This window comes from Notolepis coatsorum (genome assembly GCF_963971535.1).
Source record: "Notolepis coatsorum genome assembly, chromosome: 10".
NCBI classification, from domain to species: domain Eukaryota; kingdom Metazoa; phylum Chordata; class Actinopteri; order Aulopiformes; family Paralepididae; genus Notolepis; species Notolepis coatsorum.
In genome coordinates, this window is record NC_140174.1 from 76056924 (window position 1) to 76083569 (window position 26646).

The following is a 26646-nucleotide window of genomic DNA, read 5'->3' on the forward strand; positions in this document are numbered from 1 at the left end:
AATCTTATCTAATTTTTAGATCAGCCGCAAATCGCGTCCGGCTACCTGTAGAATGAATCAGCATGTGTGGATGGCAATGCCAAACCTCTTGTTACGGTTTGTAAAGCGACCCCAATAGCACAACACAAGACAGGTATGAGAGTTAGCCAAAAACAGGGCATTATTTATTGCACAGGGGAAAAAGGCAGCACTGACCCTTTAAGGGTGAAATACATTAGAGTCCATGAACAACGAAAAAATGCAGCACTGTCCCTTTAAAGGGCGAACAAAAAGTACACAGGAATATCTTCTTGAGTCCATGAATGAAAACGAAAGTTCAGAGTCTGGTCTCGTACAGCCTCACCAGAACGCTGCCGACGGGCAACACAGCAAACAGGGGGTCCAAGGGGAACGGAGTGAGAACACGGGCATCCTCCCGGGGAACTATAGAGAGTGATGACGAGGCCTCACCCCAGGAACGAGGTCCACGAAGAGGGAGTAAAGCAGTAGCTGGCACGACGTCTCACCCCAGAGACGCGGCGGTAGATTGTAGCAACGGATGGCACGACGTCTCCCAGTGAGAACATAGGAAATCCTCCCGTGGGATTATAGAGAGCGAAGACGATGTCTCACCAGGAGCGTGGCGGTTGATGGTAGCATACAGAACGACCTGGCAATGAGTGGAAGGCAACCAGCAGTACTAGTAGTCTCCCGACGAGCTGATTGCCAACCACTCTCAGGTGCGTGAGGTAAAATGTTCGGCACGCCCCCTCGTTGGGCAGCATGCAGTCCTTACCCAGCCCTCACAGTATCCCCCCCCCCACCCCCTCCACGGGAGCCACCTGGCGACCAGCCAGGCCCGCAGGGGTGGGCATTTTTTTTTCCAGAGAGCGGGGCAGGGAACATGACGGAGCAACACACAAAAATGGAGGCCTTGCTAGCTGGGGAAGCTACACGTAAAGTGGGGCTAGCAGAGGGACAGGGTAGCTGCCAGGGCATAACTAGCTACAGGGCCTATGCTAGCTGTAACGCTACATTAACACAGAGGCTGCGCTAGATGCCGCAGCTAAGCTAGCAGACAGGGCTGGACTAGCAGAGGAGAACAAGCTCCAGGGGCTCTCTCATACACTGTCTGTGCCGGCTGGGGTCGTCGACATGGCCAGGTCGTATTGTTGCGGTTTGTAAAGCGACCCCAAAAGCACAACACAAGACAGGTATGAGAGTTAGCCAAAAACAGGGCATTATTTATTGCACAGGGAAAAAGGCAGCACTGACCCTTTAATGGTGAAATACACTAGAGTCCATGAACAACGAAATAATGCAGCACTGTCCCTTTAAAGGGCGAACAAAAAGTACACAGGAATATCTTCTTGAGCCCATGAATGAAAACGAAAGTTCGGAGTCTGGTCTCGTACAGCCTCACCAGAAAGCTGCCGACGGGCAACACAGCAGCCGTTGGCGCAGACCAATGCACGGATAAGCGATTTTTCAGCCCGCTTCTGTATCGTGCATGAGGACACATATACTATCGATAATCTAGCGTTTATTTGAAAATGATTCATAAATCAGCCGAAATATTACAACGTGTTTTGTGTATTCCACTAAAGGGCTATTATCGCTTTCTTTCTCTGGAATTACTAGAAATCACCAAAACTATACTCGTATTCAAAACGGTATAAAACGGAAAAGTACAGATGAAAAAACAATCCGTTTTTTACATGTTGACTGCAAGCAACTCATTGATAAGCGACGTGTGTATTAGACCCATAGCCATAATGTAAGATATATTTTAAGCACTCGCAAATATCCCCGTCCTCCCATTGATTAAAGCGGTGGCCATCTAGCCATAATTTCCCGGAAGGGGCGTGGCTCTCAATGAGTTAAGAATGAGTGACGTATTCATTCGTGGGAACCCATTTCCGAAGACTTCGACAAGTTACGGAGACCATTTCACGCGATCAGGAATCTCGAGGAGGATTTCCGTTAAATCTGTTGGTCCGGAATTCTTACCAAGATATTTACCAAGGCACTTACGAACACATTCGAGAATGAGGACCAATGTTAGCATGGTGTTATTCACCATCAAAGATTAAAAAAAAATTATATTCTCCTTGGTTCATTACAATTTACTCAATTTACATCTTCTGACACTGGGAATACATTCTCTGAGATCCATAGATGTCCCTAGATACCAATAACATGCAAATGGTCCTTGTAGAAGTGGAGCAATCTTCCATTTACTTAGGTATGTATTTTTAGGCAAATTTTCAGAAAATATGGCTAGGGCTTAAGAGGTTAAGAAAACCAAATTTTTTGGTACAGATCAAAAGGTACTGCACAAAAGGCACACCATAATAGGCTGTATGGTGAAGGCTGTATCATTTCATCCCGTTCCCACCTCGGCGAATTACACAATTTTCACTCTGGGTGAAAGATCGATTGGTGTAGATTTAGGAAGTTCTCCATTGACAAAATAGCCCATTTTGCGCAATCATAATTTTAAAGTTGGGACTAGATCTTTCCTCGCGAACAGATATTTGGTCACCACAGAGTTTTATTTGACGCAATTGGTGCAAGTTCGTTCACGTATCTTGTGCTCGACCAATAGCAGCTCTCTTTGTTGCAACAATATACAGAATAGCTATACACAAATAACAATCACAGTGTCAGACGGTAGTGGGTGGGTATTGCACAGTGGATATTGCACATCAGGATGTTGCACAGTGTGGGAGGAGGGGGAAAGGTGAATTACCCTAGACCAGTCTACCTTTGATGGTCTTAGCAAATATGTGTGCCACCTGTATGGCCAGCCATCAGCTAAGAATATGAATGATGCCAGATATAAAGCATTCTGCATGGCATCATCGGCTTTGCCAGAACTCTCTATGCCCCCGACAAGTGGCGCATTGTACCAACACTGCAAAAGGGCAAATTACCAAGCAGCTATAATGAGACATTCATTGAAAGCTATAATGTGTGCCCCTTTACCTGTTGGCAATGGGTGGCATGTCGAGGATGGGGAGTTAACAGTGACTATGACGGATGACTACAAATCCGGCCTCTGATAGTGTGTTGCAGGTAGTCCACTAAGGGTTGGGATGTATAGGGCGAGGGGATTAGGATTATACAGTAGTAGTGTGATTTGTTTGTATTTGTTTAGATCAGTTTGACACTGATCTCTCCACACACCTCACTGTTTACTCATTTTACTCTGTATTGTATATATGTATATTGAATATTCCTCATTACTTACTTACTTTTTTTTACTGTATGAAGCACATACAGAAACAAGCATTTCATCGTAAAGTACCTGTATTTTATTGTGATAAATAATAAACAAACTTGAAACTTTAAACTTGTGTTAGTTGTGTACATGTTACGGCCATCAGGCTCCACAACAGTGGGCAGGGACTGCTGCCAGACATCCAACTACAACTACTAGCAACCTAAAAAGGACAATAACACTACCGTATGCATACTGCACCTTATGTGAATACTGTATATTTCAGTTAGTTAGTTAGTTAATTATATTGACTTGTTATATTGTTTACACTGCTTGTTTTTACTACCTGTACCTCCCCTCCCCCATGCTGCTATGATGCCTGAATTTCCCCAATGGGACCAATAAAGGAATATCTTATCTTGATTGATAACTTTATTAACAGATTGCAGAATGGGTACAATACAGTACGGCTCAATACACACAATTGTTAAGGGGATGCAGACCAGAGACGCAGGAAAGCTGAGAGAGAGACGAGCAGGGGAGACAGGAGGAGGAAAGCTGAGAGAGAGACAAGCAGGGGAGACAGGAGGAAAGCTGAGAGAGAGACGAGTAGGGGAGACAGCAGGAGGAAAGCTGAGAGAGACGAGCAGGGGAGACAGTAGGAAGAAAGCTGAGAGAGAGACGAGCAGAGGAGACAGTAGGAGGAAAAGCTGAGAGAGACGAGCAGAGGAGACAGTAAGAGGAAAAGTTCCAGCTCAGCTAGATGTGGCTCCAGAGAGGCTCGCGGGGGTCTTAGCCACCACACCATTTTTGTGGGTACATCCGTTGGTCTCGCTAAGCCCCTATGAGTGTTGAGTGGAGGAATGGGAGCACACCCTGTATCTGGTGAACGAAAGGAGGGATGAGGTCTTTTTTCTTCATGAGGGAGTGGGGGAATTACAAGGTACTGCCCACATGTTAATCTGGACACAGCCAGCAGTGCGTTACATAAATCCACATACTGCACAGATTACTGTTGGTAGCATGGGGGGGGGGGGGGTGGATCCAATCACAAAAATACTAGCAGGGGCGCCCCAGTGGCGAACCACATAGTGCGCTCAGCCGTGACACGGCTGACTCGGGTTCGACTCCTGAACCCGTCGTTATTTGCCGAATGTCTTCCCCCCACTCTGTCTCCCATTCCTCCTCTGTCTCTCACTACTGGACTGCCCAGTAGAAATAAAGCGATAAAAAGAAATCTAAAAAAAAATCTAAAAAAAAAAAAAAAAAATAGAATAGAAGATGTACTACCAAGTTTGGTACACTCAGACCAAGTGGGTTTCGTGAAGGGGAGACACTCAGCTGATAATATTCGCAGACTCCTACACATAATGTGGAAGGTTAAGAATGATGTAGAGCCTACAGTGGCCTTCTCATTGGACGCCGAAAAGGCCTTTGATAAGGTGGAGTTTGCGTTTTTATTTCACACGCTAGAGCGCTTCGGATTCGGACCATCGTTTACTGGGTGGGTAAAGCTGTTGTACACAAATCCGATGGCCTCTGTCTCTCTTGACTAATGGGATCGTATCCTCGCCCTTTAACCTAGGACGGGGGACGAGGCAAGGTTCTCCGCTTTCTCCCCAAATGTTCGCGCTTTTCCTCGAACCACTTGCTATCGCACTAAGAACTAATCAAGACATCAAAGGGGTAATAGCGGGACAGGTGGAACATAAACTATTTTTATATGCGGATGATATCTTATTGGTATCCAGCAATCCCCAAACAGCAGCTGGGGTCATTGGAACTGTTATCGAGTCCTTCTCAGAAATATCTGGATACACAATCAACTGGAGCAAGTCAGAAGCAATGCCTCTCTCTAAGTGCTGTCTCCCTGCTATTAGGAGGGGATGGCAGTTCAGGTGGATGCCCTCAGGGTTGATATATCTAGGAATAAAACTGATCCCAGGCCTGAAAGAGATAGTACAAGCCAATATTGCCCCTATAATTGAACACGTTAGTGCTCTGACCCAGAATTGGGCCAAGATGAATATGTCCCTCCTTGGGAAGGTAAACTTAGTAAAAATGATATTGGCTCCCAAATTAAATTATATCCTATATATGCTGCCGCTGACCCTGCCGACTCACTCTCCCAGCTCTCCAAATTGAATCACTCGACTGAGGAGGCACCTGCTTGGGTCAAGATGGAGGAGGAAATGGTATATCCCTCATCTCTGGAATCCTTCCTGACACAATCAGACAGACCTATACCTTTTAAGAACCCTCTAATGGCGTTTGCCAGGGAAACTTGGAATCAGTTGCACAGGCTGACTAGTGATAGCCCATATCTAACTACAAGAGCCTCTATATGGTATAATAAAAAACTAAAGATTGGTAAGAAATCAGTCATATGGGAGGACTGGATTAAAAGAGGGATACATGTACTAGGTGATATAGCCGGGGAAGATGGAGTATTACCTTTTGAGGATATTAGAAAGGACTTTGGTATAGATAATAAAAACTTCTATAAATTCCTACAGATTAGACATTGTATATCGTCATCAATGGGAGGGCCAAAATGTGGCCCGATTACTGCAATTCAAGAAATATTTTATAAAGGATGGCGTAGGAAAGGCGGTGCGTCAAGATTCTATGATGTTATAAGGGAACACAATGCACCCAAGTTGGCGGGTCTGAGGTTGAGCTGGGAGAACGATGTACGTGAGGATATTACTGAGGAAATATGGGAGAAGCTGGTGTCCAAATGGGGTAAATTCTCGAGGGAGGCACAATCACAACTTATCTTTTACAAAGTGTTAAACAGAAGCTATTGGACGCCTAGTAAACTGGCCAGGCTAAAATTAAGGGACAGTGACATCTGCTGGAGATGTGAGAAGGAGACAGGCACTTTACTACATATGTTATACGAATGTGAGAAAGTCCGGAAAATGTGGGATCAAATTGTGATATTCCTAAGTAAAGTTTTGAATGTAAAGGTGAATAACTCCCCAATGGCATGTGTTTTGGGTATAGTACCGAAAGAGATTAAACTGCCTAAATACCAGGGAATGTGGTATAGAATGGCCATGATATCAGGGTGTAGAATTGCCTTACGACATTGGAAATCACCCATTGATATTACTTTTAAAGAATGGATGGAACTAATGTTCCGGACAGCATCATATGAAAGGGTAACATATAGAGTCGCAGGGAGAGAGGATATCTTTGCTGAGGTATGGGACAGTTTTCTACACCTGACTGAACGGTCTGGGGACGAATGATTAAGGTGGGGTTTCAGTATTATCAATGATGAAGGTGAAAAATGGGATCTGACCTGATGGTACCTATACTTTGTATTGTATTATGTATGTATATGCATAGATTGTATGTCCGGATGGTGTATCTATGGAATGGCCACTTTCTCTATCACACTCTCACATGCGCATATCTAGCCGCATACGCATGTCTAGGACACACATACTCGTATGTGTACATAACTGAATTACACACACTCATATGCACATGGCTGGGATATACATGCCAGAGGCACACATACACGCATATACTCACATGTAGGAAGCAGGCATACACACACATACTTATACACATATCTGAAGCATAAGCTCTCACTTACACATATAGGGGATATACACATACATATGGGACACACACACATACGTAGCTGAGACGCACATACATATACACATCTGAGATATACACTCACACATGTGGCAGAGACATGCATGGGTACGAGACACACACAAAATGTAGGGTCACAGTCACGTATCTGAGAAATACCCACACATACACATACCCACACATACACATATGAGACGTACACACATACGTACGTGAGACACGTACCCACATACACGTATCTGAGACACACATTCATACACGTTCTCACACACACTTACATAAATATGAGACGCATCCTCTCACATGCACTATGGAGAAAGATGGCATCCCGATAGAGATGCAGCACATACTTGCATCGCAGGTAGAATCGGACTACATGTAACGTATATGCATCTTGGTTATATATGCACAATATATAGTAATGTTTTTTTTTTTTTTTTTTTCATGTTTGTTTTTGGTATGTCTGTATAAGTCCTATGTAAGTTTTGTATGTCTACAAAAAAAGAAAAAGACAAATCTTCGACTTTGCATGTTATGACGATGAAAGTTCTTCCATGAAGATGTGTAAGATTTGTGCAAAAATATCGAATTAATTCTAGTTATCAAAATGTATCACATTTTAATTGCATATTATGTGCGCCAATTGGTTGCGAAAAATAAATAAACTACCTATTTGAAGGGTCAAAATAACCCAAAGTCCAAGTTGACAGGCAGTCTCCCATCCAAGTACTAACCAGGTCCAATGGCATAGCCATTTAGTCTAATGTGTAATGGGAGAAATCGATAATGCTAGCATTCATCTGTTGTGGCGATGGAATGACATTACTATGGAGAGTTGAAAACAAGTTGTCTTAAATTGTAAAAAGTTTATCCTTCTAGCATACTTTTGTATGAAACTGTACCTCTGTGCTTTTTTGCCAACTGTAATTATAAAGTATTCACTCAATCACACCCAGCTCTCTGACCCAACACACGGGTTATGTCTCAGAAAATTTACCCATAATTATTATAACACACAAATTGGGGCAAAATTGGGGCAAAATAAAATCTCAATAACCCAAATAATGGTTATGCTCAGAGAATTAACCCAGAAATTTGACCCAACACGAGTAACCCAGAAATTGGGTTATAGAATTGACCCATCCGTTTTTAGTGTGTACATACGTTTAAGCAGCATAATCTTGTTTATTAGCTACTGTGGTAGATTCTGCAACATAGATCATCATTAAATCAAACTGTTGTGTAAAAGTCTTATAGAAACAGTCAAAGTGGAACAATTCATAGAGGATGTGTGGGGACAGGGATCTTAAGCTCACAATCAAAGGTGAATTTGCATACAAAGTGTGGGCAACAGTTGCAGACTAAAAGATACAGAGTCATGTATCCTGTGTGATCTGTGGAACCGGTCCTGTGAGGACAGCTGCTGTATAGACAAGTTTCAAACCAAGACAATAGAGGAACTGTTTATAAGTGGGGGTGTGTAAACAGCTAACGCAACCAGCCACCTGGGTTCGTCAGGGTGGGGGACAGGAAGCCTTAGTTACCCATTCACACACACACACACACAACATATTCTAGAGAAACATGTGTCTCCTCTTAGGAGACATCAAAGGACCAAAAGGTCACGTAAACATGTTATCTCGCTGGAGGCTCCTGTGACACACACACATACACACACACTCACACACACACACACACACACAGACACATTCACAGGAGCTATAGCATTCTTTATTGTAATTTGTATACAACTCTTAACTTTGATTAAACAGCTGTTGTTAACTACCTTTTCCTCCTAATTCCTTCTGCCTGCACCGCTGAGAAGATAGAAGTAATTCCCAGAGCTTTAGAGCTATTGAAACAACGCAGAGTACTGAGCACCCGGTTCTGACCAGAGCAGAACCGTAATAGCTTGGGAATCCACTTCACTACTACACAGACCAACAGATAAATGCAATTTTTAACAAAGTGGAGCGCTTTTAGGAATAATATATATATAGCGCAAAGGACCTTCGAGGTAAAAGTAAAACGCAGTATTTTCAAGTACATTCCAGAACAGAGAATTGGAGAGACCAATTCCAAGTCGATCGGCACTTTCACTGCCGAGCTATAGTCACTTTTCCGCACCTACTCCCGAACTAAGCATGCGCAGATTGCCCACTGAGTCTAAGTTCATCAATCTGCGCATGTGTAGTTTGGGAGTAGGTGCGAAAAGGTGACTATAGCTCGGCCGAGAAAGTGCCGATCGACTTGGGATTGGTCTCTCTCCGTGTTCAGGAGACTCGGGCGTATAAAAGTCTATTGGATCATGTTTCCAACACCCCCACAGCCGTAGCTACAACCACTTAATGTCAAGGCTCTCATCCACATTCATTCATTTGTTCTGTAGTTAATTAATCGAAATTAACGCGATAAAGTCCCAGCCCTAGTAAATACCCAATAAACGTATGCAAACTGTGTGTGCCCCCTTCTTCCTTTTCCATGCTTTGATTTTGGTCTCTTTTCCAGAAAAAGGGCAAGATGCACTATCAAATAGCTGTGATCATTAACTTCATGGGTCACTGCATCTCACTGGTGGCTCTCCTGGTCGCCTTCTTCCTCTTCCTGTGTTTGAGGTGAGTGTCCGTTCCACTGCCACTGGCCGACTGATCCACTGATCTCACACACACACACACACACACACACACACACACACACACACACACACACACACACACACACACACACACACCATAAAGTGATGGAGACTTGTCCGTTTGCTCCAGAGGTCTTCTGGTTTCAAAAGGTTGCCTCCTGGTTTTCTTCCTACTGTAAGAGGATGAGACATTCCCTATCATCAGCCTGCAGATGTAAAGGGTTTAGGAACTGGGGCATATTCCGCTTATAAATGCAGCTATTTCAGTAATACCCCCCCACACCTCCACCCACCCACCGCTAACAACCATCCGCCATCTGACGAGCAGTACAAAAACACCCAAACAGAGAGTGAAGAGAATGAAGAGAGTGAAGAGGGGGAAGAGAGTGAAGAGAGTGAAGAGAGTGAAGAGGGGGAAGAGAGTGAAGAGAATGAAGAGAGTGAAGAGGGGGAAGAGAGTGAAGAGAATGAAGAGAGTGAAGAGGGGGAAGAGAGTGAAGAGAGTGAAGAGAGTGAAGAGAGGGAAGAGGGAAGAGAGTGAAGAGAATGAAGAGAGTGAAGAGAGGGAAGAGAGGGAAGAGAATGAAGAGAGTGAAGAGAGTGAATAGAGTGAAGAGGGGGAAGAGAATGAAGAGGGGGAAGAGAGTGAAGAGAGTGAAGAGGGGGAAGAGAGTGAAGAGAATGAAGAGAGGGAAGATAATGAAGAGAGTGTAGAGAGGGAAGAGAATGAAGAGAGTGAAGAGAGGGAAGATAGGGAAGATAATGAAGAGAGTGTAGAGAGGGAAGAGAATGAAGAGAGGGAAGATAGGGAAGAGAATGAAGAGAGTGTAGAGAGGGAAGAGAGTGAAGAGAGGGAAGAGAGGGAAGAGAATAAAGAGAGTGAAGAGAGTGAAGAGAGTGTAGAGAGGGAAGAGAATGAAGAGAGTGAAGAGAGGGAAGATAGGGAAGAGAATGAAGAGAGTGTAGAGAGGGAAGAGAGTGAAGAGAGGGAAGAGAGGGAAGAGAATAAAGAGAGTGAAGAGAGTGAATAGAGTAAAGAGAGGGAAGAGAGTGAAGAGAGGGAAGAGAATGAAGAGAGTGAAGAGAGTGTAGAGAGGGAAGAGAATGAAGAGAGTGAAGAGAGTGTAGAGAGGGAAGAGAATGAAGAGAGGGAAGAGAGGGAACAGAATGAAGAGATAGAGGGGGAAGGGAATGAAGAGAATGAAGAGGGGGAAGAGAGTGAAGAGAATGAAGAGAGTGAAGAGAGGGAAGAGAATGAAGAGAGTGAAGAGAGTGAAGAGGGGGAAGAGAATGAAGAGAGTGAAGAGAGGGAAGAGAGGGAAGATAGTGAAGAGAGGGAAGAGAGGGAAGAGAGTGAAGAGGGGGAAGAGAGGGAAGAGAGGGAAGATAGTGAAGAGAGTGAAGAGAGTGAAGAGAATGAAGAGAGGGAAGATAGTGAAGAGAGGGAAGAGAATGAAGAGAGGGAAGAGAATGAAGAGAATGAAGAGGGGGAAGAGAGTGAAGAGAGTGAACAGGGGGGGTGTTGGGAAGGCAGGGGGACACCGGGGGCAGAGCAGCAAAATGGGGAGGGGGAGGGGTTATTTGACAAACCAAAATAAACCGAGCGTTAAGGAGAGAAAGGTCTTAGCGCCCTGGACAACAGCCGTGGTCGTTATCGATCCCCGGGACGCCCCCAGAGAGCGCTAAAAGCGCCAAAGGGCCCCGGCCTGCATCATAAATGGGAGCTCTAAAGGAAAGCGTTTATGCACTATCTGTGTTTGTATGCCACAGTGGCTTCAGACAGGGAGGTGGGGAGGAGGGTAGTGGACGTCAAGAGGAGAACGCCAAATGGGGGTTGGGGGTGGCGTTGCTGCAAGGTACTGCTGGGGCTGTAAACGTCATTTTATTAGAGAGGGACCTTGTAACTGTGTTGTATTGGAAATGGTGTTTGACTCTAAAGCCAATAATTACACAGAGAAGAGTCATCACTGCAGTTTGTCATTTGGTTGGTGAGAGAGAGGAAGAGAGAGAGAGGGAGAGAGAGAGGGAAAGAGAGAGGGTCGAGTGAGAGGGTGAGAGAGAGAGAGAGAGAGAGAGAGGGAAGAGAGAGAATTATGCCTGATGGCGTCAAGCTCAGCTCATCTCAGCAAAGACCTGTGTGGAGTGTCGGTGTGCAGCTTTCCTCTTTAATTAATAGGCATCGGACAAGCGCCACCAACACTGGCAGGCTGCCAAGGGAAGTGAGGTCACTCAGCGTAATGAATACACCCCCCTCCCTCTTATCCTTCTGGTGTTATAGCAGCTGCATCTAGGAAGCAAAACTAATGGGGGATTTTGCTAGTGTGGTAGCGAGTGTGGTGGTAAATTGGCCAAGGCTTTGTGGCATAGCAGTTGAATTGGGGTCCACTCTTGTGTGTTTGTGTTTGTTGTTTGTTGTTTGTGTTGTTGTTTATTTTCCCCTTTCCGCAATTACACCCCGGCATAATGGAGCTGTTGTCTCCCTGTGTACGAGCCGTCTCCGCCAGGTTGCTGTTGCGTTAATTAGGTTGTTGCAGCATTGGAGAGTTGGAGAGAATTGATGCATGCAAGGATGAATCACGTCGCTCACTGTCAGCAGGGCAGCAGCCCTCAGCTGGTGACAATAATATTCTATATTATCTTCCAATCTGTCACTGCAGTGGCCAAGGTTGATTTGTTCTGTCAAGTTCAGTTGGGGGCCTGCTTCTATTTTCAACCCCCCCCCCCCCCCCCCCCCCAAAAAAGCTTTGGGGCAGTTTGAGAGTGGACATTTTAATTATACCCATGGGTCAATGATGTATATGGAGCTGTCAGACTTGGGGGTGTAATGCAGGACGAAGAGGGGTAGAGGCAGTGTCCAAGGGGGTTTATTTGAATCAAATACGATGTCAAACGGTGGACAGACAGAAGACATGTAGACAATGACACCACGAGGACTGAACAGAAAACGAGGACTGAGGGCAAATGAGAACAGACAGAGAGGGAGAGTGAGAGACAATGAGAAAGAAGAGAGACAGAGAGAGCGGGGGAATAAATGTCCATGGAAGAGCGGGGGGAAACAGGCCATGACCTGGCAGGAGAGACAGAATGTTACAGAGAGAGAGTCCATGACCTGGCAGGAGAGACAGTCAGGGGTGCGTTGCTCATGGGACGGGGTTTGCACCCGGCTCTGTGAGCAGACGCACATGTGTGCACACAGGAATGTGCTGCACTTGACTGATGCGCCAACTCGCTAAGTACCCACCTGGCTACTTTGCATAACAATAGCGCAAGTTGTCAGGTGTGTTCAAATACGTTCTCAGATACATTCACACAAAGGTCATGGACATTATGATGAATTGAAAATGGGGGACCCTGATGTAAACAAGACTAAAGTCTTTCTCTGGTCTGCATCCCCTTAACAATTGTATGTATTGAGCTGTACTATACTGTACCCATTCTGCAATCTGTTAATAAAGTTTTCAATCAATCAATCAATCAAACTGTCTCTCTGTAACATTCTGTCTCTCCTGCCAGGTCATAGACTGTCTCTCTGTAACATCCTGTCTCCCGCGCATACGCATAATGTTCCCTCGTGTACGCACAGACTAAAGACAATGCCTAATTGCCTCTACGAATGGAATGTAACACATTTCATTCACAGGAGAGACAGGATGTTACAGAGAGACAGTCTATGACCTGGAAGGAGAGACAGGATGTTACAGAGAGACAGGCAGGAGGGGCAGGATGTTACAGAGTCAGTCTATGACCTGGCAGGAGGGGCAGAATGTTACAGTCAGTCTATGACCTGGCAGGAGAGACAGAATGTTACAGAGACAGTCTATGACCTGGCAGGATGTTACAGAGTCAGTCTATGACCTGGCAGGAGGGGCAGGATGTTACAGGAACACTAGAAACAGTAGCCCCTCAGGACACAACAAACAAAAAACAAGAGGCGGCTAGGTGGCGCAGCGGTCTAAGCGCTCGTCACCAACGCAAGAGACACCGGTATCGAATCCGGCTGTCAGCGTTGCCTCCGGCTTGGCCGGCCGTCACACTGGCTCAATTGGCAGAGTCAGCGGGAGGGAAGCTGGTGGGGTGATATTCTGGTCGTTGTAAACAGCGACTCCTACAGGTCGGTCAGGGCGCCTGCACAGCAAAGAAGGGATATGTTGAAGGTAGTGTGACCTCCCACACGTTACACTTCACCAATGAGAGTCCGCGCTGGCAGGTGAAAAGAGGTTGCTGGCTGTCTCCTATGTGACGGAGGAAGCATCTGTTAGACTTCAGGACTCCCTAGACTGACCAGTGGGGGGCACATGCGAGCAACGATCAGGAAGGGGATAGGGGAATTGGCATAACGACGAAATTGGGATGGGAGAAAAAAGCGGAGAAAAACAGAAGAAAAAATTAAAAAAAAAAAAAATAGTGGGAGGAAAATGTTGTCTATTTGCATAATCTCCTGAAGGACTGGTGTGACTTAATTACTGGCTGCATTTCTTCATTCTGTTTTTCATTTTCGATTTGTTTCCTTCTGAGATAACTCTTGTGTGTGATTAGATCACTGGCCTAATTAACGTGACTCAAGCTTCTGCATTGTGCTGCGATCCACAGGGCTGGAAAGTTGTGCGCTACAATGTCACTGTTGTGTTTCTGTTTTTAAATCTCATGTGAGATATGTCTCTGTGTAGCTGAGTGGGTCCATAGGGCATGGCACTTATACTGCCATAGTTGGGGTTCAATTTCCACCCAATGCTAAAAATGTATGCTCTTGTGTAAGGCACTTTGGATAAAAGCAACCACGCTGTGCTAGTTTATATCACAGCCGGGCAAATTAATATAGACTGAAATTAACTTTAGATCTCCCAGGCGATTGTATGTCATGTAATTTGATTTAACTCACTCAAAAGCATTTTATATTACCTATATTAACAGCATAGCAGCAACCGTTGACCTTTAACAAACACTAGATTTAAAGAACACCATAGGAGCAACCTATGACCTTTAACAAGCACTGGATTTAAAGAACACCATAGCAGCAACCTTTGGCCTTTCTGCACAATCCACGTATATATATATTTTTGGATCGTTTTTGCTTTTTTTCGATTTTAATATTCTATTCAATGTCACAGACCTGTATGTTGCCGTTAAAAGGCATACTGGGACCCTGAGGGTGGAGTACCGGCCAGATCCTGCTAGGTGGCAGTATCGAGAGTGCAGTAAACCCTGTTCCAGACTGTGTGTTATTTTAAACCCCTCCGGGCGGAGAATTTTGGTACAGGGAAGCCTAGAGGTTCACTCGATCACATTGAAATGTGTCCGGGACACTCGATGCGTGTGTTGTGCCGGATTATGTTGTGGACCAGATGGACACCAGATGGACCAGATGGCGATCAAACAATTGGAATATTCTTTTTGGAATAGCCCTGATCAAAGATCTGACGTAAATTCCAGCTTGATCCTGCAATGATTTCATATAGATCCGGCTGATGAATGCCGTTACTGGCAATCAAAGCATCAGAAACGACCCCCCCCCCCCTTTCATGCATTCATGATTAAACATAATACCTATTATATACATGTGATTTGGAAATAATAGCGTGTCCAGCGATGAAACGCCAATGCTTTTAGCAGAATTCACGTAGCGCCCTATAACTCAGCTTTCCAGGAATTAGCCCGGATCACCCCGAAACTATACTTATATTCACCACAGGATAACGTGCAAACGTATGTATGAAAAAATTTATTCTTTTTTGCATGTTCGACGGAAGATACTAACTGTCAAATGACCATAGTATTGTCTCCATAGCTGTAATATAGACTATAGATATAGCTCTACAAACAAGGTGACACACCCCTATCTTTAAAGCGTGGCCCAGCTAGAACAGGATAAGGATAATGGCCGGCGCTTAATGAGTTAACAAGCACTGGATTTAAAGAACACCATAGGAGCAACCTATTACCTTTAACAAGCACTGGATTTAAAGAACACCATAGCAGTAACCTATGACCTTTAACAAGCACTGGATTTAAAGAACACCATAGGAGCAACATTTTAACTTTAAGAAGTGGTATGCATGTGGTATTGGCAGCAATTTTAAATAAGAATTAGTTTTGTGCACATACATGCATTATGTATTCAGTTTGGTACTTTCTACATTAATAAAGAAGTCTGTAGTGTCTCTCTCCTGACTGGAAATAAAAAGATCAACAACCGCTTAAAGCATGCAGAGCAAATGAGTGGAATCGTTTGGGGAAAGATGGTTGATTTTGCACCTGACCAAGGCCACAGAGGCAGACATGTTGTGCCTCAATACGTTGACATCATTCTTGCTCTCCTCAGGAGGCTGTTGGTCCCAGGACTAAAAGGGGGGGAAAGTGAATGAGTACATTATCCCGCCCGTCGTCAACTACCACTGACTTGCTCTTGAGCAAGGCAATGACCCTCCATCTGCTCCAATGGAGCTGCTCAGTGGCCAACGTCCAATAATTCGCCGTCAAATAAAGACGCACTTCTTCAACCATTATCTGAAATAATAATAAAAAAAATATATATATTTCATCGAACCGTAACTAACCTTACTGTCATGCACTTGTCCTAATAAACTAACCTACACTGTAGCACTCAACACTTTGATGAACATTGTTACTCAACTGATAGAGTTGTGCCCTTCCTGATGAGTTGTCGTACAGAACTTGTAAGTCGCTTTGGATAAAAGCGTCAGCTAAATGACTAAATGTAAATGTAACAGCATACGACCGTGGTTATACTGGGCAGCTCCCAAGTGTGATGTGTGGAACTGTGTGAGTGTGAAGCTGTGTTGCTTCAGTGACTCTGCCTAAATAAAGAAAAGGACGGGTGAAGGTGAGAGACAAAGGTGAATGGTAATAGTTGGGGGGGGGGGGGGTTGAAACATGGCTGGGGGATTGTTTGAGGGGGGGAGGGACTATTCTGCCACATGGGCCACCACTAGACTAAAACCACCAACCCTGATACAAACACTGCAATACTATGATGGTTTGTTTTAATGTTTAACGATCATTAAGACAGAAAGTTAGGGTTAAGGTAAATTAAAAGTAAATATGCTTTTTATAAAAAAAATTTACTTATAGTTATAACATAACGTACAATATGTACCTTTTTCCTGTGGTCGATACTTTATTTACATATTTTAAGCGAGATGGGGCTGCAGTCTGCAGAGCTGTGGTTTGCGCGGCACACGCCTCTGGAAATAATGGGTTTCAGAACGCAGCGGTGCCCTTGTTTTGCGTTGCATCTGAAAGGGCCATACAAATTTCTTGGAGGACGGTTCTAATAATAAACACACGCCTTTCTGGGGCACAGTTGGAGAAACGTGGGAAAGGAGTACAGGGAGATGAACACGTGCTCTACAAAAAGAACAACACAACACACCATACATATTTTGAGCTCATCAGTCAGATCTCATCTTCAGAGAACAAGTGAAAACATCTGCCAACAGAGAGGGAGAACTTCACTTGTTCCAAATCCTTTGTTTCATCAAATGTCCTGAAAACAAATGACAGTATCCTGAAATTAGGAAGGTAATTAGGAAGATAATGTTGCTTGTTTATAAAAAAGAAAAAGAAAATACATATTTTAAAACCATTGACAGGACCACCCCCCCTTCTCGTTTGAGAGAATATGAGCTGGAACGTGTGATGTCATTATGACATATAATTCCAGGAAGTCTTAAATAGAACTCGAAAAGATGAAAGTGAAAAATATCAAGACTATGTTCACTATTTTATCACGATTTGACGCAAGTATTTTTTATTTTATTTTTGTGCGTGTGTGATCACGGGGCTCTGAGAGTTATTACAGTTACTCTCTTACTCACCACTGTGTAGTATACAGTATTTACAGTTACTCTCTTTCCTGTGTGCATATGTGTATCTGATCATTTTGTAATGTTACTTTTATCTGTACTGTCTATGTGTTTATTCTGAAACTCGTGTTGCTGCTATTCTTGACCAGGTCTCCCTTGTAAAAGAGATATTGGATCTGACCGGGACAAACCTGGAGTGTTCCATTAAGATGGGAGAAATTGATATGTATATATATATATATTGCAGTGCAGATATATGCCCCCTATACAGACCACCGTCGGAAGCCAGCCTCTTTGACGTGGGACCAGAGATAAGGACATGGCTACAAGATACGGAGTTGGACCTCTGATGTTACACGAAAGAAGAAGAAGTATTGCAGTGCAGCAGTGCTCCATTGAGTGTGATATGTTATGTGATATGTTTGTTATGATACTCAGACTGTAACTTCCTGTCCTCACAGGAGCATACGCTGCCTAAGAAACATCATTCACTGGAATCTGATCACCGCCTTCATCCTGCGGAATGCCACCTGGTTCGTGGTACAGCTGACGATGAGCCCTGAGGTGCATGAGAGCAACGTGGTGAGTGACAGGCGGACGCTGATCTCTATTGACCATGCGAGACAGAGGGGGAAGCTTGTCTGAAAGATTATATTTCGCACTACGTAGACAGACACTAGATCACTTTAACTACCAGGTCGGAAGAACGGTCTGGTGGTTTTAAGAGATCATCCCGTAACTGAAAGGCCATCCAATGGGGATCCCTGCCAAACTGTCCTTGAGCAAGACGTTGAACCCCCTACCTGCTCCAAGGGCACCGCAAAGGGCGCCCTTACGGAAAAGTATCATGGTGTCGCCATGATATTACCATTGGTATCATGGTTTAAATTGTATTATACCATTTTATTATTTATGTGCAAAAGTTGTACCATGCTGTTACATAACAATTATGTATACAAGGGGCGGCTAGGTGGTGTAGTGGTCTAAGGCACTCGCCACCAGTGTGGAGACGCTAGGATTCGCGTGTTCGAATCCAGCTCTCCACATTGTTTTTCAGTTTGGCTGGTCGTCCGCAGTAATACACATTGGCCGTATTACGGGGAGGGAAAAACTGAAGGGTGGGGATCGAACGTTGTGAACAAGCGACTCCTACAAGTCGGTTGGTGCGCCTGCGCAGTAGAATCAGGAAGTGTCGGGGGCAGCGTGAGCCTCCCACGCGTTACTCCTCGACACTGATAGATCGAGCTGCGCAGGTGAAAAGATGCGACTGCTGTTACCTCAAGTACCGGAGGGGACTTGTGCTATGTATGACTTAGTCCTCACTGCAGCCGGCTTGTGGGAGGCAAGAAACAGCGTTCGTGACAGGGGAGGGTTGAATTGGATGATACGAAATTGGGATGGGAGAAAAATATAGAAAATGGGAGAAAAAGTGGATCAAAAAAAAAACAATTATGTATACATTTTTTTTTTTTTTTTTTTTAATATTTTATTTTGATTTCCCATTATTCAACAACAATAACAACAACTATATGTGGGTGCCTATATACGCCTATGGTAAATGGTTGTAAATGTGCAAGATAAAGTGATAAAGGTCCCTACATATGTAAACAAACACAACAGGAAAACAGAAACAAACGACAACAACAAAAAAACTGAACAAAAAATTACAATATTTTCAGAGACATTGAGAGATACAGGATGTCCTCAACACATCTTTAACACATCTTTACCAGAATGGAGCTACTAGAGAGATCAATGAGAAGGTCATTCAGTCAAGTCGGGTGGGAGATCTCCAGTATACATTCTTATAAGACACGGAAAATACTGTTACAGTGTTCCATTATTACATTACATTTAATTTCACAACATTACATTGTAATCAGATTACATAAATACAGATTACAGCTTGGTCTTAAATATGTGACATCTGTAGAGACACATAGTGTGGTCCACATTTCATAGAATCTTCTGGTATTTTCCAGGTAATAAACGACTAAATGTTCTATATTAAAGTTGAATCTATTGAGATGCAATGGAATACAAGCAGAATGTACATAGTAGCCTACAAAAAATACGTTATACAACAAAATCATTCATAATTAGATTTGTATGTAGGGTAATACAAAATGATTGATTAATAAATGTATCATTTAAATGTTGATGAATTTTGTTGTTTACATGCATGTGGTTACATGTTGTGTGCATGTATCCCCTCCCTGCTTCCTATTTCCCCAGGTGGAATGCACCTGATTGGATAAATGACATGCTGGTGCTCTGGTGTGACATCTTATAGTAGATAAGATAACATTTGTCTATTTGGTTATTTGCACGGTTGCTGCTCTCAGCCTATTTGTTATCCAAAGTCCAGAATCGCTTGTGTGTGGATTTATAGTGTTGGAATATTAGCATTGGATTAGCAATAAGCAGCGTAAGGCATCATATTTGCTAGCTGTGGCTACATGGCTTAATGTAACAGATTTGTTGATGCACGATTCAAACTTTTTAAGAAGCTTTTCTAGTCTGTCACAAACTGGGAATCTTTTCAGTCTGTCCAAGATATTGAAAACAGAAATAGTTTGCATTCATTATAAATACTGCTGTAGGTCGAGGGGGCAAGACCTAAGAATTTTGCTCTTTTTGTATGTAAATGTGACAAGATGCAACAATAAAACTGAATCTGAATCTGAACGGCGTTATGTAAATCAGCCATTAAACATATTTTGAATACAGCTGATTCATTATGTTTTCTACTTAGTGTAGTTTGAGTTGTTGAGTTAAAGGTGTCCAATGGAGTTTTTGACCACTAGTTGCTGAAATTGGCGCTATAGAGCACAGTAGGAGGAAAGGGGTCCCTGAAAAGTGTGTATCATGTGCTACACTATACACTACGAGCATGGGGTGATGTGGAAAAAAATAGTGCACTGGAGGAATGTAAACATGTCCTTGTGCTTCATTTTGATCGGTCTATATGATGTTCTTTGAAATCTAAAACGCTAACTGCATGTCAATCAAAGGAGGTCCAACCCATTACAACTCTGCCAAAAGCTAAAGTGAAACTTAACATGTGAAATGACTTAATTTACTTATAATCATTAAGGCCTTAGGAAGGCATTGTAATGTGTGATTCCATTTGCGTGTTCCATTGGAGGACAGAATGCTCACTGTCTCTTCGTCTGCATTCCATTATCTACAGTTTCACCGATTTGGTTGCAAAACGTTTCATTATTGCTTGTTATCAGCATTTTTGGAACACAGGGTTCTGGGACCTTTCAGATCAGAGGTTGTGTCGAACTCAGGACAGGAACCGTCCGATCTAAACCGTCCGTTTTCCGGTGCATTTTCCGGAGATTTTTACAAGCTCATATTTAGCTAATAACACTTAAAATCATTGGTAAACAAACATAGTGCTGAAAATATACACTTTGACTGCTGTTTTGATAGGGTTATGGTCTTTACTCTTGGCTACATTTGAAAAAGAAACACAACATCACTTAATACGGATATTGATCTATTTGTGATGTGAAATAAATGACATGAAACTCAAATTAACTCTAGGCTCTTCCACCTGATATCAAGTTAGCTTATATAAACTCCAGATGTCAGTCGTGAAACTCACACTTGCTTGTACTTATTTGGAATAGCCGTGTCGGAGATAAAATGCCGGTTTGGCAACATTTGGGACATTAACTGTTGTCAATGTCGGGCCTTACAAATGTTCAACTAAGCGTCGGAAATATACATTTTCAACAACAGAAAGGGGCTGGTCGTCCAGCACAATAAATTTGGTTATTTTCTCGGTTATCAGCTTTACTTTGTTACCGTCTGCATGGAGTTTCTCGCACTTCTGAATGGTTTCCAGCTATGTTAGCTGCTGCGGCAAACTTTTCCTCTTGGCATTCGTTACACGTATGAACTCGGCATACTACTTTCCATGATGAATCTGCAAGAGTTTAATTATGTTTGTGGTGTTGAAGTTTCCAGTGTTGCTGCCACCCCTAGAAATACTTGCGTTGCAGATATTACACTCGGCTGTTTTGCCTTTTTCTTCTTTGAGTTTAAAATACTGTAACTCCCGGCGGTCAGGTGGCGTAGCAGAGATTGCGCTCGTCGCCAATGCAAGAGGCTGCGGTCTCGACTCCCGGAGTCAGCATTGCTTGAGGCTTGGGCTGATCGTCATACTAACTTGTTTGGTTGGGTTAGGGGGAGGGCAAGTCATGGGTGGGAAACTGGCGTTGTGGACAGCGACGCCTACAGGTCAGGTCTGGGTGCTTGCTCAGCGGAGGCAGGACTTGATGAAGGCAGCGTGACCTCCCACGCGTTACACTTCACCAATGAGAGTCCTCACTGCCAGGTGAAAAAAGAGTCACTGGCTGTCGCCGCGTGTGTCGGAGGAAGCGTGCGGATGACTTCAGGGTTCCCTTGTACCGACCAGTAGGAGAACATGCGCACAACAAACAGGTAGGGGAGGGGGGGAATTGGCATAACGACTAAATTGGGACGGGGAGAAAACAGAGAAAAATGGGAGAAAGAGAGGATTAAAATAAAACTCCACACAGCTGACATGATCGTGGCACACTGCTAACAAGTTCACTCGCGTTTAGCTAATGCTAGCGTTGTTGTCGCTACTACTGTTCACGTGACACCGCTCACTTTACGGAATGTATCGGATCTGAATATATGTCCTGTTTTTCCGACATCCGATCCTGTGAATTAGGCCAGTATCGGACCGATACTGATACTGAATATTGGATCGGTGCCATCCCTAATAAAGTGATATAAGGAAAAGTCAACGAAAGCAGGGATTAAAGTTCTCCGTCCTACGATGGATTTCCGTCAATTTGATTCGGAGTCAAATCAATTGGCTACCTGGTATAATATAATTTGCATACAATCAATTTTGATGTGGGTATTAGGTAGCCTATATAAATTATATATAATAGTATAGCTTACATATAGGCCTTTATTGGCTACAACTATGCGACAGTAACTTGTGCATAACGCATGGCACAGACACGGAGCCCTGAGAAGCCTGCATACAGTAAACTAACTTGATTGTTAATCTAACTGTTGTCCTTGTATCTTTACACTTATGAAAACATTAAATAATATGTATAGGCTATATGCTATAGCCTAGCCTACCCTCGTTTGGCAATAATAGCCTATTCTCAAATGGCTATCTCCTCGCTGATGGACCAGTAGCCTATATCATATCATATTCCTATGTCTCCAACAAATCGTGGGGCTCTGGGGAAGAAAGGTTGGGAACCCCTGCTATAGCCTATCCTTTATAATGTTATAGGCTATTTTATTTACAGTAGTCTATTTTTTTATCTAAGCCACGATTGAAAATAATGTACTTCCTTTCTTGACAATAGCCTATAACAATAATACGAGAGAGAGAGCATACAATAACAATGAATCTCACTGACATGGCCTGCCTATGTGATCAATAGTTAAATTAAATAGGATACACACCTAGGCTATATGACACACCCCGCGGGATTGACTTTGCCATAAATCATAGGGTGATATACGCTACATTCTCTTTAAAAATATTAATTTTACAGGACAAAAGTAATAAAGATTTAATCACTTTTATTCTCTTAAACTGGTCTGATCGACCTTCAGCATGTACATAAACAATGAACAGACAGGTAGATCCAGTCGAAAAAACGCAGTTGTTGTTGTTATTATTATTATTAGGCTATTATAGCCTTCTAACGAAAACACAATTATAAGGCTATAATTCGAAAGACCGACCTGCCTTAAATTAAATCCGTAGTCTACGGATTTAGAAAATTAAATAGGATACACACCTACAAACAGCATTGATATTACGTAAAAGCAAACTGGCAATAGAAAAGATGTTCAAAATAATCTAGTTCCCTTAAAAACGCTAACGCTATAAAAATATACAGTGGAGGTTAAAATAAGAATATGACTTGGCCAGGAGATTTTTTTTCTGCTTTAATCCCTGCGAAAGCCAACAGATGATAGGAAATGTATTCAGCTTGTGGACTATAGAGTGTGAGAAATGTGAATGTAAACAAAAGGGAGCTCTTTACAAGAAAACTCTGTTGGACACCTTTTAAGAGTTAAGATATGTCATTATGATGTCTCATAATCCAGGAAGTATTAAATATGAAATGATGTGAAATGATATCAAGTGAAACATGTCAAGGCCTTTGCATATGCTATTTTCACAAGTTGTATTTAGTACTTCTTGGAACACGTGACATCATACATTCACGCTTTACCTCACTAGTTTATAGTTACTAGTTTATCGTTTTGGGATATGTGTAAGATCAGGGGCGTTTCTAGATTTTTTTGGGGCCCTATGCAAAAATCTTGTTTATCTCAAGGTGGCTGCAGTGCAATATCAAGTTAACTAGCTATTCATCTTAAAATCTTGTTTATAATGTTTTCTGGCAAAGCCACATTCTGCAAGCTAGCGAATAGTTTATGCAGAGGGGGCCCCTGATGACTATTCAGATTTAATTGTATTGCCTATATTTATGTCTTTCTTCTATAGACGGGTTTCTTGTTTATAAACACACCATGTCATTTTGGCAAATCAGCATGGTTGTGAGTGTAAATCTTTCACCTTTTACATATTTAGCTTTGGCATGGATTGATTGTTTAGAACGCTAGCATGGCTAACAAATGCAATATATTGTAGTCTGCCTCATTGTTCTGACCAGGATTATGTTCCTTTTTGCCTCCTTGATGCGCACACACACTGAGTCTGACGTGGACGAGAAACCTGTCTAATTGAATTAGAGTGTCCCTTTAATGTAACTGTGACATATTGAACATAAATGAACATTAATCGAATCATCTTGTAGGTTTGGTGTCGCCTGGTCACCGCTTCCTTCAACTATTTCCACTCCACCAATTTCTTCTGGATGTTCGGTGAGGGCTGCTACCTCCACACCGCCATCGTCCTCACCTACTCCACCGACAAGCTGCGCAAGTGGATGTTCATCTGCATTGGCTGGTGTAGGTTCACTGTTCTTTGCTGATAATATCCCTGTATTTATCAATCATCTAATGCGACCTAAAAGCACCAGTAGTGGGGTGTATATGGTCATGCGACCTGAAAGCACCAGTAGTGGGGCGTATATTTATATATGGTCATGTGACCTGAAAGCACCAGTAGTGGGGCGTATATATATGGTCATGTGACCTGAAAGCACCAGTAGTGGGGCGTATATATATGGTCATGCGACCTGAAAGCACCAGTAGTGGGGCGTATATATATGGTCACGCGACCTGAAAGCACCAGTAGTGGGGCGTATATTTATATATGGTCATGCGACCTGAATGCACCAGTAGTGGGGCGTATATTTATATATGGTCATGCGACCTGAAAGCACCAGTAGTGGGGCGTATATTTATATATGGTCATGCGACCTGAAAGCACCAGTAGTGGGGCGTATATGGTCATGCGACCTGAAAGCACCAGTAGTGGGGCATATATTTATATATGGTCATGCGACCTGAAAGCACCAGTAGTGGGGCGTATATTTATATATGGTCATGCGACCTGAAAGCACCAGTAGTGGGGCGTATATACCGTAATTTTCGGACTATAAGCTGCGCCTTTTTTCCCCATTTTTCGACCCTGCGGCTTATATAACGGTGCGGCTTATATGTGACTCGACGTGACCAAACCCGAAAATGTAAAAATCGAAATATTGCTTTTTTGACTGCATGGAAATGTTATTTATCTGTTCCCTTATTTGCTAAACTTAATACAACTTGTAAATGAGTTAATTCTTGTTATTTGTCCGACAGTATTGTGTCCCAATGCTAATTACATATGGTAATTAAACATTAAAACACCTGCGGCTTATAGTCCAGTGCGGCTTATATATGTACACATCATTCAATTTAGCTGCTGCGGCTTATATTCAGGTGCGGCTTATAGTGCGAAAATTACGGTATATGGTCATGCGACCTGAAAGCACCAGTAGTGGGGCGTATATGGGCATGCGACCTGAAAGCACCAGTAGTGGGGCGTATATGGGCATGCAACCTGAAAGCACCAGTAGTGGGGCGTATATGGGCATGCAACCTGAAAGCACCAGTAGTGGGGCGTATATATATGGGCATGCGACCTGAAAGCACCAGTAGTGGGGCGTATATATATGGGCATGCGACCTGAAAGCACCAGTAGTGGGGCGTATATATAGTCATGCGACCTGAAAGCACCAGTAGTGGGGCGTATATATGGTCATGCGACCTGAAAGCACCAGTAGTGGGGCGTATATGAACAGTGGTCTTAGAGCAGAAATCCTATTCTTAGACGTTTGATTAATATGGGCCCTGAGGTTTGACGTAGATCAGTTCAAATGTACACTGCAAGAAATCATTGACAAGTAATTTAATCTTGACAATTTGAGGTATTATTATCTTATTTTGCTTCTACAACTACTGCATATTCATAAAAGCAATCATCAAAGCAATTATAAAGATAAAATCTTCACATTGCTGTACGAATTGCATCATGCACACCAAGCTTCTGCAAAAAAACATTTTACAGCCATTTTCACAAAATTACATGTTCACCTTAACTTGAAGATACTGCCTCATATATATATATATGATGTCGGGGAGTTCGCGACCCTCTCTGCGCCGCCCCCTATCTCCCTGTCTCCGGCTGTCCCTGAGCAATGATCGGAGTGTTGAATGTCCCGTGACTAAGACGGGGAGGACGTGACCCTCTTTGCGCCGCCCCTGTGCCTCAAATAGATCCGCTATCAGCTCTATCTTTAATCTTTCAAAATGTTCAGTTGCTATCGCTATTAGCTCTATCTTTAATCTTTCAAAATGTTCAGTTGCTATTGCATGCACTCATCTGTGTTTCACTACACACATGAGTGCATGCTTACCAACTGTCCGTCTGCAACACTACTATCACCAACATCTAAGAAGGGAGATCCCCCCTTGAATGGCCCTTCTAAGGTTTCTCTCCTTCACACTGCCTGTGGAGCTTTTTTCCCTATTGTTAGGTTTTAGTGAGTTTTTCCTTACCTTCGTCTGCGAGGGCTTGCATTCTTTCATTTATTTGCATTCATCTAAAAAATGTTGGACCTTATGGTGTTCTTGTTCTGTTCTTGACTTATTGTTATGTTTTCTTCTTGACTTGTTTAAAGAAGACCTGTACGGCCCATGGGGACATTAACGTGTGTTGTCGGGCCTTATAAATAAATTTGATTTGATTTGATTTGATTTATGGGGTATTTTATGAAACATATTAAATCCAAAACACCACACGATATAAGCAAAAACATAAAATAATCTGTGAATTACTAACTATTTCGTTATTATTACATTGAAACTGTGTCTTCTAACATGCAGATGTGTGC

At 43.0% G+C, this 26646-nt stretch overlaps 1 protein-coding gene across 1 annotated transcript in view; it reads left to right on the top strand.

The window, feature by feature from the left end:
* Positions 1–9337: 9337 nt before the first annotated feature.
* The window catches only part of LOC311235248 (corticotropin-releasing factor receptor 1), a gene marked incomplete at both ends in the record, with an annotated part of 99363 nt that continues 82054 nt past the window's right edge, over positions 9338–26646 (top strand). The window contains 3 exons of the mRNA XM_084322661.1: positions 9338–9432; positions 17737–17857; positions 24121–24274. Coding sequence (XP_084178787.1) covers positions 9338–9432; positions 17737–17857; positions 24121–24274 — 370 coding nt within the window. The remainder of the gene's footprint in view (positions 9433–17736; positions 17858–24120; positions 24275–26646) is intronic.